This window comes from Panicum hallii, chromosome 9 (genome assembly GCF_002211085.1).
Source record: "Panicum hallii strain FIL2 chromosome 9, PHallii_v3.1, whole genome shotgun sequence".
Taxonomy (NCBI): domain Eukaryota; kingdom Viridiplantae; phylum Streptophyta; class Magnoliopsida; order Poales; family Poaceae; genus Panicum; species Panicum hallii.
Window position 1 is genome coordinate 53632430 of NC_038050.1, and position 20010 is coordinate 53652439.

General features: G+C 42.0%; 3 protein-coding genes across 8 annotated transcripts; 1 reads left to right on the top strand and 2 right to left on the bottom strand.

Moving 5' to 3' along the window:
• Nucleotides 1–2004: 2004 nt before the first annotated feature.
• Nucleotides 2005–4887, bottom strand: LOC112876963 (TOM1-like protein 1). The gene is made up of 4 exons (XM_025941152.1): nucleotides 4717–4887; nucleotides 3538–4093; nucleotides 2945–3208; nucleotides 2005–2669 (listed from the first exon to the last, which is right to left on the bottom strand). The coding sequence occupies exons 2-4, from the start codon at nucleotides 4054–4056 to the stop codon at nucleotides 2259–2261; spliced, it is 1194 nt and encodes a 397-aa protein (XP_025796937.1). The 5' UTR covers nucleotides 4057–4093; nucleotides 4717–4887; the 3' UTR covers nucleotides 2005–2258.
• A 2118-nt stretch (nucleotides 4888–7005) lies between these two features.
• On the bottom strand, nucleotides 7006–12853 carry LOC112875545 (glycerol-3-phosphate acyltransferase, chloroplastic). 3 transcript variants are annotated; one of them, XM_025939426.1, is made up of 14 exons: nucleotides 12314–12853; nucleotides 11922–12019; nucleotides 11741–11827; nucleotides 11539–11636; nucleotides 11182–11239; nucleotides 10570–10671; nucleotides 10414–10475; nucleotides 10200–10310; nucleotides 9687–9765; nucleotides 9326–9445; nucleotides 9120–9233; nucleotides 8118–8254; nucleotides 7448–7563; nucleotides 7006–7324 (listed from the first exon to the last, which is right to left on the bottom strand). In XM_025939426.1, the coding sequence occupies exons 1-12, from the start codon at nucleotides 12615–12617 to the stop codon at nucleotides 8120–8122; spliced, it is 1368 nt and encodes a 455-aa protein (XP_025795211.1). In that variant the 5' UTR covers nucleotides 12618–12853; the 3' UTR covers nucleotides 7006–7324; nucleotides 7448–7563; nucleotides 8118–8119. The 3 variants fall into 3 exon arrangements, with proteins under 3 accessions (XP_025795211.1, XP_025795209.1, XP_025795212.1); XM_025939424.1 differs by having other exon boundaries at nucleotides 7448–7599; nucleotides 12314–12851; XM_025939427.1 differs by having other exon boundaries at nucleotides 7448–7599; nucleotides 12329–12617.
• A 2206-nt stretch (nucleotides 12854–15059) lies between these two features.
• On the top strand, nucleotides 15060–19582 carry LOC112874210 (inactive poly [ADP-ribose] polymerase RCD1). Of its 4 annotated transcripts, none has more exons than XM_025937411.1 (7): nucleotides 15061–15410; nucleotides 16320–17608; nucleotides 17928–18169; nucleotides 18267–18346; nucleotides 18643–18825; nucleotides 18913–19008; nucleotides 19269–19582. In XM_025937411.1, the coding sequence occupies exons 2-7, from the start codon at nucleotides 16497–16499 to the stop codon at nucleotides 19335–19337; spliced, it is 1782 nt and encodes a 593-aa protein (XP_025793196.1). In that variant the 5' UTR covers nucleotides 15061–15410; nucleotides 16320–16496; the 3' UTR covers nucleotides 19338–19582. The 4 variants fall into 4 exon arrangements, with proteins under 4 accessions (XP_025793199.1, XP_025793196.1, XP_025793198.1 ...); XM_025937413.1 differs by having other exon boundaries at nucleotides 19085–19354; XM_025937412.1 differs by lacking the exon at nucleotides 15061–15410 and having other exon boundaries at nucleotides 16497–17608; nucleotides 19272–19582.
• Nucleotides 19583–20010: the final 428 nt, after the last annotated feature.

Here is a 20010-nt window from a genome sequence, read left to right on the forward strand (position 1 = left end):
CCCTCCACCACAAGCACAAGTCTATATACATACAATTTAGATACTCACAGCTGATAAATTGATGGCGAGACAGTGGCCATGTAATCCAGTGTGCTCTTTATGCAACCGAGAGCAGGAAACAGCAGCACACATGATACTATACTGCTCTTTTGCAAAACTTGTTTGGGAGAGAATGGCATCGTGGACTCAGCAGCTAATACGAGCACCGGGCGACGGGCTAGAGATCATTGACTGGTGGCAGAAGGAGCTTGCTCACCTACCATCAAAGACAAGAAGGATCAGGCTGCAATGTTGATGTAGTGTGCTTGGAACACTTGGAAGGAGAGGAATCGGAGAGTGTTTGATCAGGTCCAGAAGACACCGGCAGAAGTGATGCAAGAGATCAAGTCTGAAGTTAGCACTAGGAAGTTAGCCTATGGAGGGCCAGAGTTACCTTTTTTTAATGTATCGTCTTTCAGTTTTTGAGTTAGAGTGTCTATCCTTTTATGTAATATCGCCCTAGTAAGACTCTGTACCTGCTTCTTCCTTCTTAAAATGACAAAGCAGCGCTCTTGCATTTTCTTTCAAAAATTATACATACAACTTAGACTGTGCTAACCTGCTAAAATGGGATCAATCATGTTGTTGCTTGTGCCGAAAATATTGATGCATCTTTAAGTTTACTTGGAAGTTCTTCACGATTTATGCATATTGTACCCCATCCTGCTAACTCTCTCTCTTAAGTGCAGTTCCTAGCGTTCTGTGATTTTCTACGAACCGAAGAAATACAATACATCAACTTATCAACTTATCTAGTATTTAAGTGCACTTTCTGTAACAAGATCAGCTCAAACAATGAACTGAAACTTGACAAAAGCTGCACAAACCAGTGGAGGAAACACTTCCTCAGCTGCTCAACTGGGAACAGGGAATCCACTATGCGTACTTGTCACCTGCAGTTAAGTTTGCTAAAAGTTGTTTGTTGCATGCTTATTGGCAGATCGTAATACATCAGCAGGTAAGTACGCCAGAAAGTAAATACAAAAAGAGGCTACGCCGCAACCACAATGGTGGGTGAGATGTACAGAAACTCAATGTGAACATGTTGAATGAGTCTGCTCGATCAGGTGTTATGCTCCTACTGCCGCCCATAGCTTTGCCTCCTCTTTAATCTTGCTCTGCACCTTGAACTTTGGTGATTCTTTTCTTTCAAAAATACGCACGTTTCGCTCCTTCCAAATTTCCCAACATACTTGAAGTGCGGAGGCCACTGTTTCCCGTACTCGAAGCGGCTGACATGTCTGTCCATAGTTGGATAATTGTTAGAGCAGCCACTGTTGGAGGATGTCGTCGCCGAGGCTGTATCATTCGGATTTGTCCCAAACCATGCATTCTCTTCCCGTGCCTGGGCTCAATAAGGTCATACTTCTTCTTCGTGCTCAGTTGTCAGTGCTTATCAGTCCATTGGGACTCCTCTTCCTCGCTCTCAGCGGTTGCAAGTCTGTTCATTGGAGTTCATTGATTCGCTTGAGCGGCTTGAAGCCTGAAACACCAACCGCTGATTTACTACTGGTAAGCTAAAATGCAGATGATAAGGGCCTTGCTGCTACCGTTCCAGATCCAGGTTCAGACACTGCACACATACACAAAAGCTCCAACTAGAAATCTAACATACGGCAGCAAGGCCATGGGTGCTACTGACGCACACATCCAAGATACGGCAGCTTCAGCATCCAAATCATCTGCTACCTCCGTCTCAAAATATAGCTACTTCTAGCATTCAAATTTTGTCTCATAATATAACTACTTTTGAGTTCCCAAGTGGGTTTTTTTGGTATAACAGGTCTAAAATACCCCACCTTGCATGCAATTAATTATGACATGCAGATCTGCATGCAAACTAAATAGGAAAGCCATAATTATTCTCTTAATTAGTGCATGAGGGTAATATAGATTATAGACTTTTACTCTCCATCCTTAATCTGATCCTTAATCTGTTTGAAAAACTCTAGAAGTAGTGGGACAGAGGGAGTACCAAGCATATCAAATATACGCATGTCTAACGCACAGCTTCTGAATCCAGTATTGGAACTCATAAGCCAGTATCTAATCAGTCTATTACATTATGCAACCGCTACATCCATTCATGTACAGCAAGCAAGCAACTCCTCATGATCCAGTAACCCACCCATATGAAAAGGCACTGATAATGACGCGCATGTCACAAATCTGCAACGACTAACAGATGGAAATTAGGCAAAAACCACAATATCTGGCAGTCAGAAGGTGATGAAGTCGTCCTTCTGGTCCTTTCTGGGAGTGGTGTCCCGCTGCGATGAGGTGCCACCTTTCTTACCAAATATCATGTCATCGAGATCCTGGAGCAAGTCATCCCCACCTGGCCGATCTCCAGAACTTCCTGGTTTCTTTACATGGGCGTCTTCTTTACTCACAGCGCGGGGGGATTCCTCGGGCTCCACGGTAACTGGAATCATTGCGGGCTCTGGTTCTGGCTCAACATGAACAGGTTCCTTGAGTTCTTCGTACTTGGCCAGGACCTTCTGCAGTTCCTCATGGATGCTCAATGCCTCGAAGAGCTGAGCCTCATTATCACCAGCCATTTCAACAATTCTCTGGATCGTGTACTGACATTGTTGGCATTGTTGAACAAGAGTGGTTGTCAAGTCGTCCTGCATGCGTATCAACACATTAGTGATGGCAGAGCAGTAGTAGTTTTGCATTGAGTTAGATATCTATAAGATAAGCAAATAGGAAATGATTGACTTGAGGTCCCAATTCACCTATAGTCAGTTAATTCCAGATATTCATATGGACCTACGGCAATCAGAAAAGTTGAGAATTTTCTTCACGTTTAATCCAGATAAATTTATCAACGATACTTCAACACTGTGCTTTGGAAGGAATGCGTGCAATGAAATATTAACGTTACAGAGAACAGACTAACCTGTAGAACCTCTTTTTGAGGAGAAGAAGATAGCACTGTGGAAAGAAGCTCGACACTATTACGAGCCACCTCAAAAGCCTCATTAACTTGCACAGCAGGAACAGTGCGAGCTGGAACAAAACTTTCGTCTGGAATTTCTTGATACCCTTCTTGTGCTGCCTCAGAATATGGTTCCACTGCAGGCACTGAACGGGGTGGAGTAAATATTGGTGCTAGGCTCTCGTCGTCACGCCCAGGGAAGCGAATTCCCCTAGATCTTAAGCTCTGCAAAGAATACCACGAGATAATATCTAGATGAGTTATAGTAAGAGATATCTACAGGCCTGACAGTAAAAGTTCAAAAATTATTGATTAATGGAGGCACATTATAATGTTATGAACACATAGAAAACTACTAATAAGGTAATTTTGATAATGTTCAAAGTACTGTTCATCTGCAGAACATCAAGAAGCAATTACATATCAATAACCTATCCAATGTCATTCATAACCAAAGTAGTTTGATCTGCTTCTTTTTGTGTCAGTTGCAGATCACTGTTTCAGGATAAATTGCAGTAAGGCGATTCAACAGCAAAGCATTACTTTGTATTTACCTTGTACGTTTCTTCATACACTGGAAGGTAGCGGAGATCATCTCCAGATTCTCCCCATGCTTCAATGAGCATAAGAGCCTTGTTTCTGTTGTTCACTATAGTCTGGGGATCATCAATCAATTTTACCATTTCATCAAGCACCCGCTCAGCAGCAATCTCAGAGAAAGCCTTGTCGCAGTTTTTAACAATGGTCTCGAGCAGGACAAGAGATAGATACTGCACCCGTGGATTCTTCAACATAATCCTTCTCTTAACGGCACGGATCACTTCAACACTGTTGACCCTCTCTGTGTTGACCATGTCACATATCTCAAGGTTGGTAGCCCAGTCTGGCATGTCCATGGTCTCCAACGTGGCTTCATCAACAATTTTGTCTGCCATGTTCTGGCCCTGGAAGAACTCCTTCATCTTGAAACTCATGCTGCTGACGCCAACTGACATCTTCCGGCTGACTTCAGCCCCACTTATCTTGAGCCGCTCACCAAGGGCATTGACTTTATCCATCAGATTGTCGCTCATCTTGTCAGAGTGTTTGCTAGTTTAGATTAACCTAATTCTGTAGGTAAGTAAACTGTGATGTCAGGAACTTAAAATCAGACAACAAAAAGGCCATAATTAACTTGAAAATGGGAGATAAACAGAACATGCCAGTAGTGTATGACGTGGAAACAGTTGAGCAGGTCAGAAGTAATAAGCAAGCACATAGAGAAAGCCATATGCCTAATTGCTTAAATACAATACAACTACAGTTGTTTTCCATTGTACTTCAGATACTAGCGGCGCAGAGTGATGCTAAATTCTGGTCTTGGTACTGCAGCGATGTTGGTAGAACGGTAGTAGGTTATTATGTTTGGAAAACGAAACGAAATCCTAAGGATGGTGATCCCCTTAGATTAATCGTATTCATATTCGTAGGAGAGCCAGAGCACTTGGATTGGACACCTCATCAGTACATAGGAAGACAGTAATCAATCTACGCTACTATCGGATCCAGGAGTATTGCCCGGGAACAATCTCCTCCCGTTGCCTAGCCTTAGATCCCAGCAGCCGCAGCAGCAGTAGCGAAGGGGGGAAAAGGACTAATCTTTCTCCGGTTGCCGCGCCGGACTTGGGGAAGAAAGCACCTCTCTAATCGCATGGAGTGGGAGATGAGGAAAGAGGGGGAGGGGTGGATCGCACCTGAGCGCCTGACGGCGGCCGCCCTGGATTGCTCTCTTCTCCTCCTCCGGCACCGGCGCGACCGCCTCCCTCCCTCCCTCGCGGATTCTTTCCTCTACTTTCCCTTTCTCGCTCTGTACCCTGTACCCCTTCCCCGCAGTGAGAGACGGATTCATTCCGCGTCGTGCTCGTGCCAAGTCTCTACTTTTCAGCATGCGAATCCTTCCCCGTGCGCGAATCTCAAAGTATCATCTAGGGTCCAAATGACACTTGCTCCATTGTTTTGTCCATTGCAAGTCTAACAGTCACGAAGCTAAAATCGAAAACAATAGCGACGTAAAGTGCACTTGAGGACGCTCAATAGCCTTCGACGAAGTGTGGCTTCAATTCGATTAGAGAAATGCTCATGAGCGTCAGAACTGAGAGCGGGCGAAAGCCCATCAAAGGCTACATGATCAAAGCTCGTGAAGCAGGAGGCGTGAATAACTTGATCCAAGTAGGAGTATCAAAGTTGATCACATCTTTCTTTTTACCCTTTTGTAAAGCATACCCTGAGAACATGTCATGTATTCAAGGGTAAAATGATCATGTAAGGTCCCGACGTCTTCCGATAAATAGAGAAGCACTCCTACTCTTCAGGGATGATTGAAATTTGAGAAGTTAATTGTTCTTTCTCGAGTGGCTTCCGCTTTTTACTGTTTGGTTAACCAACATGTCTATTGTGTAGTTTCAAGAATTACTACAGTCTAGAGCCATCCTTTTACATTAGTGCTAAAAGATACTCCCTCATTTTAAATTATTAGTCGTTTCGGTTTTCTAGATTTACAAACCTTACTATACGTCTAGATATAATAATTTAGCTTCATATGTAGATGTATAGCAAAAACTATAAATCTAGAAAAATTAAAATAATTAATAATTTAGTTTATAGAACGGAGGGAGTAGCCTATAGTCTCCCGCTTCCTTTTTAGCTAGATTTTGCTCCAGGACAACGAACTTAGGTGTTTTTAGCTAGTTGACACCATAAAGGTCATTGTTTCTCGGATACCATTACAAAAACGTGAATCTTTGATCGTTAACACTACATCCGTTAATATAAGCATTTCTTCGATCTAAGAGAGAGAAATGTTACTCCTGGTGTGTGTAACACCCTTTGGTTCATCCAACGCGGACGACTATGGGCCGAACCTTGCCTTCTCCATGACAAGTTTCCCAATGCTTCTCTCTACATTCCTCCGCTCCTCTGTGACTAGAGTTTATATTTTAATTGCCAATTACTCTAATAATATAACACCAAGAGTCACAAAATTCAATTTTATTAAATATATGAGGAATGTTAATCTTTTTAAAAATGTGGAGCGTGAATCTATGATACAATTGTCTGCTAAGTATGCATGTAATTTGAGTAATTCTTGAACAAAAAATACTATATTTGACTTTTTTTAAACCTGATACGTCCCGTATTTTGAAATTGTGGTAGCAGCAACTCTGGATTGTTCAACCGGCTTGACGTGGCTGCATCGACTCTGGGCAAGGCCATATTTTCAAGTCTGCATCAACTATGTCCTTTTTTTAGTTGGACGTAGTTTTTTTTTTTAGTTGCATGCAACATATTTTGGTTCAACCGAGTCGGACAACTCTTTTATCGAGAAAAAAAAAAGTCGGACAACTCTGGCCGGACCTTATCTTCTTCTCCATGGCTGGCGTCCCTCTACTTCTATCTCCTTTCCTCCTCTGCTCCTCTCGGAGAATGTCAAACAATGTAACACCAACTACCACAAAATTCATCGCACTAACGGACATGCGGAATGTGAATTACTGTTGGTGAAAGTTTACTAAGTTAGACTTTAAGGGGGAAAAAAGTCCTACACTTTGAACGCATGGAGCGGTAACCTTACGTGCTGGATTGTTCAACCGGCTTGACGTGGCCGCGTGGACTATGGTAGAGCCATATTTTCGAGTCCGGATAGCAACTCGAGCTAAGAAAAAGGGAAGGGAAGACTGCTAGCATAGCCGGCATCTTCAGCAAATGGTGGCATATTGGTGGCGGGTCTTCTCGATCAGGAGGCATCTGACCGCGTGCTCTTGACGGCGACGCGCAATTGTTCCTTGTCTGACCTCGCACCGTCCTCATCTCAGCTCCTCTTTATCGCATTCCGACGCAAACGCCACCTCCCGTCATAACCCACCATGAATGCCAGGTGCGTCTCCAAAACTGTGAAAGGAAAGTAGCGGCCCGCGCAGTTAACAGCATCACGTAGAGCACGCCATCGGAACACGGGATGTGTTGCCTCTTTCTCCAGACATCAATGAGAACGAAATAGACGGGTTACACCCAGACAGAGAGAACCCGACTGTGAGCATGTTACGCTTTTTATCTCCGAATGTGGAGTCGGAAAGAATCAAAAGCTATGTACACGAAACAGAAAGTAACAAGATTATGACGTCAACCGCACAAATCCACTTGTTCATCGACAAGCTGGTTCAACGCATGCAACCTGATGGATCCTTTGGTGTCCAACCAGCACGTCACTGTTTAACCTGAGGCAACAATACTTTCGCTGGATCGATTGACCGCATGCCACAGCTGCTGGGATCCATGTATGCAGAGCCACCGATCACCCTAGACCTGCCAACAGTTTCAGACTTCGTTTCACGGCAAAGAACACAGCACACAAGGATGTAATCTAGGACGGTTGAGGGGCATTCACAGATGGGGTAAAAAGGTTTTCCCCAGGACTTAAGAGCTTACAGGATCTGCAGGACAGTAACGGGCTCCTCCATGATTAATAAAGTGCGGTGATGTCAAAGTTTAAAGTCCAAGAATTTCTCCCAGCAAAATTGTACAACGGCCCTCCATCTGATCTTCTGAAAAGTAAGGTAATTTCAGTATGGAATCTAGACCTGCAAACAGTAGCAAAGTTTGTTTTCTTATTAGGACACCCATCTCATAAGTTCTTGCCAATGAACATTTTTCTTGCAAATGGCGGACCAAATCAGTGGCTTCCAGTGACCATAATGCTCAATTCACAACTATAACTTGTTATTTGAGGAGCCAAACATAACATACAAAGATAAAAGAAAAATAGTGTGTACTAAAATTCTCAATTTCAAAAGGCCAAACAATTCACTGTATATGTGGATCATTTAGCATAGGTATAACTTCATGAAACCTACATACAATAGTCTAGTTGGAACTCCATGCAATGTAACTGTAAGGTGGGCAGCATGATTCATTATAAAATATCAAATGACCAATAAATTCTAGAGTTGAAATGTCCAGCATAGGTAAATAAAAAAATCATAGGGAAACAACTTAAAGGGAAAATTAAAATTTCAAATCATACTTAATGGACCCTACCATACTAGTATTTGTGAAACAAATAGTGCATGCAGTGTTGAATAAAACTGAGAAAACTAACATTCATCGCCATGGTTGCGACAGTGAGATGGCAGTGTTTAATGCAGCTGCTCCACGATCTCTAAAGATAGCAGACTTGAGCACGTTGTACTGGTTAACAACTGAGCTGTACAAAGTATCTGTGAATAGCTCCCTTCCCTGAATGAAAAAGAAAAGAACAGAGGGGAGACATATTCACTAACAAATTTCTGAGAAACAACAACAGTAAACAAATAGGGACAAGCTCATAGTACCATGGAGAAGTTACAAGCATTATATTCATATATCATGTACTAAATAAGAAACCCTTGTCTCAAAGAACAAGATATTAAAAGATTAACAGGAATGGGAAACCTAACATTGCCTACAGGGCAATTCAACCACCAAGTCCAAGCACAATCAGTAGGGTTTGGGGATATAATCAAAATAAAAATAAGAAGGAAAAAATATTAAAATTGCCCAATGACGCAAGAGTAACTTAAATTGTATCTTCAAACTAAAATGTGAATGTGCCATTTTCTAATGATTTTTTTCATAGAATGGAGAAAAGAGACACAAACCATTGTTGATTCATCCTAAGATGTCATACATGAAAGGGTACCAAAAAATTGTCAGGCCAATCAACTAATTTCAACTTTGCTAACAGCAGAAATTTTCACCACTTTAAATCAAGTATACGACAATTGACAAAACCTGCCGCCTAGTCAAAGATCCTACCAGAACTTCTCAGTAAGAGGGCAACCAGAATCAGGGAAGTTTCTCTGCATGTAAAACTGAAAATCTATTGTTGACCTGACTGCCTGAAATGAGTTCCACCACCCACCCCAAAGTAAAAGGTATACAAATATTCAGTAAATCAGCTCATAGCACAAATTCACAAGTAAGCTAGCTATTTACAGGTACAATAAGATTTTGGAATGCTGGCTCCTACCAAACAATGGCAAAACCACATTAGAACTAGTAGCAGGAGTCTTCACGCTATCAAGAAGCTTGATAATGTATATAAATATCATTGAAAACAAACCTCATCAGCATTCTTGGTATGAGCAGTAATATCCCCATATTTTATTTCTTCAGTTACTGATAAGCCTACTCCATGGAACGATATCACCCTTTGCTCACCAATCTCTTTCTCAACCTATTCAATTAGAAGAGGAAAGGAAATTTCAAAGAGGTACTGCAGAAAAAATATCTATATTAGTATGATGAGCACTAATTAAGTAATATTACCTGTTGTGGTGGAGGCATAACCTCATAGCACAGCAATGATAGTGGATATATGTGCCCAGGAACACCAGCATGCTCCAGAAGCCTCCTCATGTTATCCACTGAGGATGAATCGAATGGCGCCTGCCCTTGTTTTTGCAAGTGGCAGACAAAGTAAACATAAGAGAATGCACTCACAAAAGCTGTTTCTTTGGTAAAAAGACAATTCATGTCAGCCATGTCCACAACTGCCACTGTAGCATCTCATTTTCTATGCTTGTGAACAATGCAATTACATTGAAAGAAAATATGCACATAGCAAAGTCAGAAACATGGTGAGCCAGTCAAAATGGAAAGAACAAGACCAGCAGGCAAGAGAATATACCGGGTACCATTCTCCTGTCGAAGGGTCTGGCCGGTCTCTACCACCACTTGGTGCAATCCAAATCAACTGTGAACCACCGCTGTGTAATGTTGTAAGATACATGAGACCAAGCCCAAGAAAACAATAAAGACAGTTCCATACACAATGATTCAGACTGAGCATACATTTTGCCTCACAAGAGAACAAGAACCAACTTAGTAAAGGACTGACGGTGTATAAAAGTTTTTTTAAAAAAAAGCTATACTCATAGTGTTAACTACACAATCATTTTTTAAAAAAGAATATACAACCATTGAGCATATTAAGTAATACCCACTGAAGAAGCATTTGATGATAAGTTTGTTGGTCACAAAAATATCATTTGTAAATTTGTGCACAAGTGTATAGTTCTTTACACTTGATAGATTTATTTCATTATGCCAAGTTATATGGTTAAACATATGAGCTAGAGAGACTTAATATTCATAGGGAAAAAAGGATTAAAAACTAACATGTTATTGAAAGGGAAGATACCGTAAAAGCAAGGCCATTTCCTTGAGACTTCTAGTATTTGATTTCCTCTTCATCTCAATTAGCTCAGGGTAATCATTCATATGCTTTTTTGAGTACACGCAAATCAGGTTCCTGATGGGAAAAAAAATGCTTAAGTGAAAAATTGATGGGAGTGAAAGAAAGCAACAAAACAACATTATCACATATCACAATGTTTCTGGGTGAAGAAAAAGACCTTCCCATGCTAAATGGCTTGCAAAGCAGATCAGTAACAACCCTATCGCCCGCAACGTAAACCTAAATCAGGTGGGAAATTTAAACTGATTTGATTTGATTGGGTCATGTAGTTCTTTAGTAACTCAGCAGTTTATATTAAAAAGAATGGCCTTACTATGTTTTCACAAATCCACGGATTGCTTTTTTCGAGCAGCAAGGCGATAATTGCTGGATCTGCTTCTGTCTGATGGTTAGACATCAAAACAACATTATGGCCCTGCAATGACATACTTTAGTACTATTTTGAATAAGAATTGTGGGACCATGGATTACAGGAATGAGTATCTCAGGACAAGTACTGTAACAACCTCATGCCTGGTGCTTCAATTGTAACAGAACTAACAAGGTACTAACTGTCAGCATACTTTCTTCTCTCAAACTTGAGAATTTTGGTTCATAGTGTCAAAATAAGAAAGCAGTATTCACAATTTCGCATCACTAATTTCAAAAGATATCTCTAAAGAATACTTAAATAGTAGAAACAAAAGTATCAATTCCAGTTCAGTCCTTAGAGAGTGATATTCATTTATCTCAATTAAGAATGTTGATAAGCTGCTGTTGGGCTTTAATACACAATGATGGTTCCCACTATCCTGTATCCTCTTCTTCTGAAAGACCTCGATGGTTTGAATTCGCCGTATCATTGTAAGATTTAGTACTGAAACAAACTAGTGACTGATAGTTACTGGAGGAAACGTGAACTATAGTGACAGTTAGATTCATCAACCTGGCGGAGCTTCTCTTCCATGTCATGAAAAAGGGAAATGTTGCCAACATAGGAGTTCCTGAGCATATGAAATGAGGTTAGCAAAACACAAGGGAACCATAGCAGGTCATTTTTCTTAGAATAAACATGAATGAGTAAGCCTTCTGACATGTCTTGGTAATAAAATAAACTAAAATATGTCAGCAAATAGTCCTATCTACGTTGATGGGGCCTCAAAACTCTGTGTTCTAGATTATTAAATCGTACCAAATGAAAACAAGAATAGTAAACACAGCATATAAGGCATGTTATCCACTTCATTCAAAAGGAACAACCTCAATAAGAGGTACAGATGTGATCAGGTAAGATTTGTATTACCTAAAGTCTACCAGTGGCCTAATGTAATTCTGACCAAACATGTAATAGTCGAATGGTTCTCGGATAGCTTTGTGATACGGTGGAAAGGTAAATGGATTCTGCAAAAAGGATCAAGCTCAATATGAGAGGCCATCTGGGAACATGACTAAAATTGCCAGAGCAGATTGTGAAGGAATTCAGAAATCAGAATCGAAGGCAGAACCTGCACATCCAGTAGGACACGATCAAACAAAGCCATCATATTTGAAAGCATGATCTCATATGCATTTGGATCTCCAGTTTGCAGGACCTGATAAAACAAAACATTCGCAAGACATGAGCCACAACGAACAGATAATAGCACATTAGAAAATACTACAAAGATCAAACCCAGCAGTTTTTACAGCGTTCTTGTAATTGTAATAGAGCTCCTCCAGGTTGCTAGCAACATCTGCAGGCAGATTTCCCTCCTCCAGTTCCTTTCTGATGTGTAAAATGAGCTCTACACGACGCAAGCATTCGAAACAAAGAGCTCATCAGTTTCTCTGCGTGACGGTTCCATATTAATGCAGCATACAGAATTCCTAGGTTCATTCATTCCTAAATCAATGCGCCTACACAAGCAATTTGGCCTACACTCCTACAAAAAGATGGGGATTGGCGCATATACTGCCCCCATCTTTTTTTATTGGTTCATAATAATAGCTCCATTGGCGTCACTATCCACTGTGACTACTGATGGATTTATAATCTAGGAAAACTAGGCGCAGCTGCAGGCATCAGCAGCAAACAAGACCTTCATCGTCGAGACCTTCCTCGTCGAGCAGCGGCGAGGGTCCCACCACCTCCTCGGCGCCCATGTAGGAGGCGAGCACGGCGCCCTTGGCCGGGACCCGCGGGCCCCGCCCGCCCCCGCCCGCCCTCCACGCGGCCTTGGCTTCCAACCGGAGCGCCCCGCGGCGAGACCGCAGGAGCCTCGCCGGCGCGGCGAGGATGGCGGCCCTGGGCGAGGCCAGCCATGGCAGCGGCGAGGCGGCGGCGGCGGCGGCGGCGCCGGGGCAGGCGCCCCCGGCGAGCGCGACCAGCGGCGGCGCGTGCATGAGGCGGCGGCGGAATGTTCCAGAAACCTAATACGAAAACCCTAGTGGTGGTGGCCTAGTGGGAGTGGCGGGCCTTGGGATTTGCGATGTTGAGCACGAGTCCAGCTGCGGAGGAAGCGGAGCGAGGACGGAGAGGGCGAAGAAGGCATCGACACGAGATGAAGCCTCGGCCCGCTCACCCCTGCCTGCGCTTTTTCTTCGATTTTTTTTTGTTTTGTTTTCTACCCGCAGAATTTCTTTTATAAAAAAGGAAAAAGATGATGATATTTATAGAGCATTGTGTGTGGGCACGATTGGTTGCGCGACCCTATTGGATGGCACCGCACCTTCTCTTTCCTTGGTCTTTGCACACACGTCATTGTCTATGGCCTATCCCTTCCACCACCAGTATGTCTCTCATGCGAGACCTCGAAATATAGAATCAATAATATTTAGTTTGATTTAGAAAGTTATTGACTTTGGATATATTTATTATATATTAATTAATATATTTATATAGTTTCGCCGGTAGTAATGTATGGCCATATTTGATTAGTAGGTTTGTTATTATCCGTTATTTTCTTTTGTTTCTTTATAAATTTATACTAGGTGCGCTTTCAACATAATATATATCGAATAGCAGCTTAAGAATATGAAACGAAACATGAAAAATGTTTAAAACAAGTTATTATAAGCTTTAAATAAAAGATTCAATAAATCAAAAAATAGAAAAAAGACTATTAAGTTCCAAATAAATCCATATAGGCACTGTCAATCTGTTGCCAATGACAAGTAATCTCTTCATCCTATGTGATGGATGGGGCCATCCATATTTTTGCGTTGTAGTTGATGCGTGCCACGCTGGAAATCTCTTTTCACTTTCTAGATTTGTTCAATCTTGTGTTTAAAGTTTTTTGAACTTTTTTCATGAACTACATATATATTGTGAGGATTCCTTTGCATTCCAGAAGGACTAGGTTTTTTCAAATTTGTTGACATTTGATAAGTTTTTATTGTTTAAATTAAAACCCACCGCTATGTCAGCCCTAAACCATTTTGATTGGGCTCAGGGGCCAAATGTAATCGAATTAAAGGTTGGGGGATGTGAACTAAACGGTATTAGTTGTGGGTCATAGAAAAAATTGAAAAGTCGATGGAGAAAATATGGACTATTCATTTTCTTCATTTTGTGAATGGAAGAGCACAAATCCCTTGATCTCAAAATATGTTGTCTTGTTCTCTCATATACATGTCTATAGAGATATATAGGATGTTCATACATAGTTTTTATAGGGATGAATGTGCGTACGAGTGGACGCGCATACATACCTTGTTTTGAAGAAATCGGCAGATGGTGGTGAGTTGGGCTCCGAGGGTTGGTAAGGTGGAATTGAAAGGAGAAGAAAGCTCATCGACTTGAGCTTTGCATTCGCTGCTGGTGAGGATCTGGCTTGACCAACAAGTGTTAACTCCTTGTGATAATCTTTTGTAGATAGTTTGAAATAAGAATGTATAAGACTAAACCTATGGCAAGACGTGGTTGAAATATTTGTGATTATTATACGAGGGGAAGTCCATCTCTATTTTATTTTTTACCACGACTTAGAGGACTTGCGATCCCTAGAATCAACTATTGTTAGGTAAATTATGACTTGGCCTCGTACCCATAGCTCTGCCTGTATAAGTTCTCAGCTCAAATGCAGTCAAGTGTATTGACTAATGACCCAAAAGTCCGTTTAGAAAGTCACTGCGCATAAGTAACCCAGGTACTAGAAGATCGGCAGCGCTAAGATAGTTAGTTGTCGCTTTAGAATGAAATTGCAACACGACGTTGATGGAATTGATTTGTTTTAAAATGGTCTAGCTTGGAGTACGTAGGAAATCACCTAGAAACATAGACGCAGTTTATATGGGAACTTCATTCAAATTTGGAGGAGTCATCCAACAGATTAATCCCTCATAACATGATTTTTCCACGGATTCGTGAAACACGAGGTGCAAGTTCTCACCAAATATACAATTAGCAGATGAACATGACGAACGAATCAGGCTTAAAATAAAAAAAACCCACCGATTGGATGCCAAGGCAAATCTGAACTGTGCCAAGCATTTGCAGAATCCGTCACCACCACGTCGCCTGTACCCCAGCAACGCACGCAAACCAGATTTAAGAAAACTAGAGAAAAAAAAATCTGGCTCCTATGGACGGTCGTGATGCGGCTGCTACGGGCAGAGACCGTTGACTCGCCCGTGTGAACCGTCCGATGGCGGCCGGATGTCGCCATCACGGCGTCGCCATTTTGCTTACGGCGCAAGGAAGGAGGCGGGGCGACTTGGCATCCAAGTTAGCGCCGGGCGTACCCGCGCCTCTGTGGGGCCGGGCCCACGCGTCGGGGAGCGCGTGGGGGCCGTAGGGCGGTGGGTGGAGCCGAATAATAATACCAAGTGGGGGGACACGGCAAAGGCGTGCGTGGACCTCGCCCTCATCTCGTCTCCTGCCCCCAGGCCCCAATAATTCCACCGCCGCACAAGCTCCTGCCTTCGTCTCGCCTTCGCCCACCGCCGCCGCGGCCGCCGCCGATTCGCTCTGCTCTGACCTCCGACCAATCTAATCTCGCCGGAGGGAGAACCGCCAGCAGAAGCAGCGCCGGAAGCAGCGAGCGGCACCCCCACCTCCGGCCACCGCCGGGGATAAAGTGGGGCCGGTAGGGGAGTCCTAGGGGGTGCAAAAGGGATCGGATCGGGAGAGATGAAGCTATCAAATTCTTCTTCGTCCGCCGTCGTCCCTGCTAACGCCGCCGCTACTAACCCTAGGTAAGCCTCGTCGATCGGCGGATCTGCTTGTCTGATTGCTCGGGGAAAAAGATCCCCTTGTATGTATGCGTGTATGTTCGATCTGTTAAACTCTTTTATTTTTGGTTTCTGTATGACCCTGTTACGTTCGATGTGAATTATATGTGCGATCAAGGTGTGAATTGTTGGGGGTAAAGCAGATTTAAGATTCCCAAGTTGATTCCATGTATTGTTGACTCGTCAAAATTACTTTTTTTTGGGGGTCCCATGCCCTCAATTCTGGTTAATTACTTGTTAGATTTTCTGAAATCCTTGCCTGTCCATGCGTTGGCTGACTTTCCATGAGTGGATTTTGTGAGAATTCTGCTGAATTTTTCCCTAATGAATCTTATGCCTCCATGATCTTCTATGCTATGGATATGGTCCCTCGCTGTTCAGTTAAACCCATCATCATGTACTACTAATTTGGGCATGAAAGAGAACATTTGGTGCTTTAGTTAATTCGTCATTCAATGGAAGTTGATGAACCATGTAATCTGTATGCTAGTAGAGGTATCATGTGTTCTCTCTGACCACAACCAAACTTACTGCGTTTATGGTTGATTCCCTGAGAAGTTGCTGCCTCTCTTTCTGTCGATATGCGTGCAGCACACCTTTTGCTGTTATTGGTCAATTGTTGACTTATTTTGCACGGAAGGACATTGCTGCATGACGACAAAAGAAATGCATATGTATCATCTGTGTGCCCCTGCTTAATATAACAGCCAGTGAAAATGTTAACTGATTTTTACCCCAGATCTCACTGCAAAATTGGTATCATAGGTCTTCCTTTTCTGAGTGACCTGCTGTAACCCTATATTTTTCTGTTGTATATTCGAAATACTGCAACAATATATCTTACTAATATATCCAATGGTTTTTCCTTTTCAGGACCATTATCTCTTATCTCGTTTGTGATCCGACTTCTTTTGGTTTTAGCCCTGTTGATAATGAGGTTGAGCTTCTTCAGAGGCTTTTCTCTTAGATTAGTGTAAATAGTAGACTTGTTCGGGTTTAGCTTGGTTGGAAGAATTAGTCTCTGCTCCGTGTTCATTTCTGCTAGCAATAATGGCTGCGATGAACGAAAAGGTATTGGGTAAATGTGGAAGGAATGTAGGTAGTCTCAAGAGAAAGTGGGAAAGCCCCGCCGCATATGATGCTGAGGCCTGCCGCACCTCTGAATTGCATCAGCGTTCTGCCGATGATTCTGCTGTTAGGTTTCATGTTGATCAAGACCGCAAGGCAAAGATCGTGTGCCACTTCAACAAGCAGGTTTTGCAGAGCTATAAGAATTTCATGACTAGCGCACCACCTAAGCGTATTCTGCTTCGCCAAGGTGCTGACTGGAAAGACTTTCCAGAAAAGATTGTCAAGTTGGCCCAAGCTGACTTCAGGGAAAAAAAGACGATCACTGAAACTGGATATCGGAACCAGCTGTTTTTGCTGGATTTTGTGCATATGACATTCATAGACTCAAAGAAAGGTCTTCAGAGGCCGATAGCTTGGATCGATGAAAATGGAAAGGGTTACTTCCCTGAAACATTCCTGCAAGATCAGAAATTATTTATGAAGAAAGATTTTGGCAACGGAAACCATGAGTACATTAGTGTTGAGCCAGATGGGACACGAGAAATGAATGGACATCTTGGAACTTCAGAAAGTTCTGCGGAAAGCTCGAACTTCGATCCAAGCACTGAAGATGTTTCCAGTCCTAAGAGAGCTAGGGCTGAAAAGAGTTCCATAGGAAAAAGTTATGGTGATATTGGCGAAGCTGTTGGAGAAAATGAGCCATGCACATTGTTGCCTACAGCCTGTAATCTGCTGTCACACCAAGCTAATCTGGGTGAGGTATCACGTGCTCAGCGCACGATGGAAGCCGTGGAGAAACTGTTTCTGCAGGGGATGGGTTCTGTTATTGGATCTAAGGACATCATTGGAATCTACAGAACTCCAATTTTGGATGATTGCGGACAAGTCCGTTACCATCTTCACCAAAAGCAAGTACATGTTACTGGATGTAACCGTGGAAATGCAAATGTCCGTTATGCATGGCTTGCTTGCTCCAAAAGCACTGTGCATGAAATGATGCTGAATGGTGTCTTGCAAGTTCATAAACCCATCAAGTGCCCAGCCTATGGAGAGGGCACCCTCCTTACACCAGCAAATCGTTCTGATACCTGGTATGTTCTTGATTTATGAATTGTTCCACATTTATTGTTAGGATTTTCCTTTCTTTTTCCAAATATAATTGCCGGCACCTAACTCTTTTAACGCCTCATCTATGTTTCTTAGCTGTTCACATGTTCTGTGATCCCACATCTGTCTCTCAGCTGTTCATACGTTTCTGAGTTAATTATTTTCTTTTTACTAACATGTTGACACAGTTTTAGATGGCAGCAATTAATTACTGCTTCATTTTTTTTGTTCTCGTTCCTCACCAAAGTTCATTTTCCTTTCCCTAACCGTTGCAAAATTCAATCTTTGTATTACTTTCTGCAGTGTGAAATACTCTGATGTTGATGAAAATGGCATTGTCCATATGATGTTGTGCCGTGTTATAATGGGGAACGTAGAAATAGTTCACCCTGGATCTAAGCAGCACCGACCTAGTAGTGACTATTTTGATAGTGGAGTAGATGACCTTAAAAACCCACAACATTACATTGTGTGGGAGATGAATCTGAATAGGCACATCTATTCTGAGTTTGTAGTCACCATCAAAATGCCTTCCATAACCAAAGGTAACTAATCGCGACTACTGTGTCTTCAATTTGTTTGCTTATTTTGTTCATGATCTGTGGCAACCCAAATTTTCTTACTGCTAAGCATTTTCTGTAGATTCCCTTGTCACTCAAGAAGATTGTCAGAATTCTTCTGATGTGTCACTGGTCTTGAATTCACCCGACTGTATGTCAGAGGTAAGATGCTTTGCATGGGGTATTAACAAGATAGTACTGTTACACTAGAGTCTACTTCTGTTGTCATACAGACAAGTTCCACTGTTGGAGCAGCAAGAGCTTGCAGTAATTCAGATTGCGTCACTTGACTCAATAATTGACTTGTGATTGCATTATTGAGATTATAGCTTGGAGCTGACTATATTCGTTATCTATGATAGAATTCTCCAAATATGATAAGTTTCCTTGTGAAACCATGCTATGTTAATTTTATTGTAATTGAAGCACCAGTTAACTTCCTTTTATGCACAAAACAGGAGATGAACCTTGAGGCACCTCCAGCATTGGGAGGTGGATGTGCGGCCCCCATGCTAGGAGATTCAATGGAAAAGGCTCCAAGCTCACCTTGGATACCTTTCTCCATGTTGTTTGCAGCGATTTCTACCAAAGTGTCTCCTGAGAATATGGACATGGTTATTGGTTGTTATGAAGAATTCAAGGTAAGATATCTAGCATTGTTGATCGATTGAAGTTGCCTTTTCTGCACTATCACGAGGCGCTTATGTTTGCATGTGTGTATTTACCAGAGCAAGAAAATAAGCCGAGCTGAACTAGTAAAGAAGCTGAGGCATGTAGTTGGTGATAGAGTGCTAATATCGACAATAATGCAGCTCCAAGATAAGGTGTGCACACTTCCACTTCCGACTTTTTGGATTGATGTTCTCTTAGATTCATGCTGAAAGCCTGAAACCCTGTTAGCCATAAGGTGTGTCGAGTGGGGGTTCTGGGGTGGACCAGGACTGCCGTGCACTCAAGGCCTCTATCTTTGCAGTGCACAAGCTTCTTTTGAAGAGCATCAGAAGAGCAGTGGTTTGATGATCTGTTTGTTTTCTATTTTCTGAGGAAAAACTTCTCTTTTTGTGTGTATGTGTCTATTTGGCAGCAGTTACCTCCAGTGGGGAGGCGTGAGGCACCCAACACATCAGCAGCCAAGATGATGGCGAAACCGTGAAGTGGGTCGGTGGGCGAGGAAGATAAAAGGAGCAACTGGCCGACTTGACATTAGAAAGGCAGCATCGATGAAAGCCTCTTGCGTCAGTCTGTATGGCTGCTGTTTGTTCTTTCCGTCTCGTAGGAGTTTATGCTGGTGAAGAATTTGTATCTTGTATTTTTCGTTGCAAAAAGGAAACAATGCATGCAGTGCTTGTGAACGGATTGAATGTTTACCAGAGAAAAAAAGCCTCCTTGTTTACCTTCCCGTTGTACCCTTCTTATATAAGAGAACATCGAGTTAGATATTGTCAGGCACCGTTGGGATTCAGGGACTAATTTTTAATCTGAATTATATTGGATGTCTGGATATCAATTAGAAGCATTAAATATGAGCTAATTATAAAATTAATTGTATAAATTGAGATTAATTTAAAAGATAAGTCTATTAAGTCTAATTAATCTATCATTAATCTATATTTAATGTAGCATAATATTGCTAAATTATAGATTAATTAGGTTTAATGAATTTATCTCGTGAATTAGCCTTTATTTATGCAATTGATTTTGTAATTAGTTTATATTTAATACTTTTAATTTATGTCAAACATTCGATATGCTCCAAACACCCCTTAATCATCGTTGTCTTGTGCAGTGACGCTATCTTTTGAGTTTGGGTTGTGCAATTGAAAATG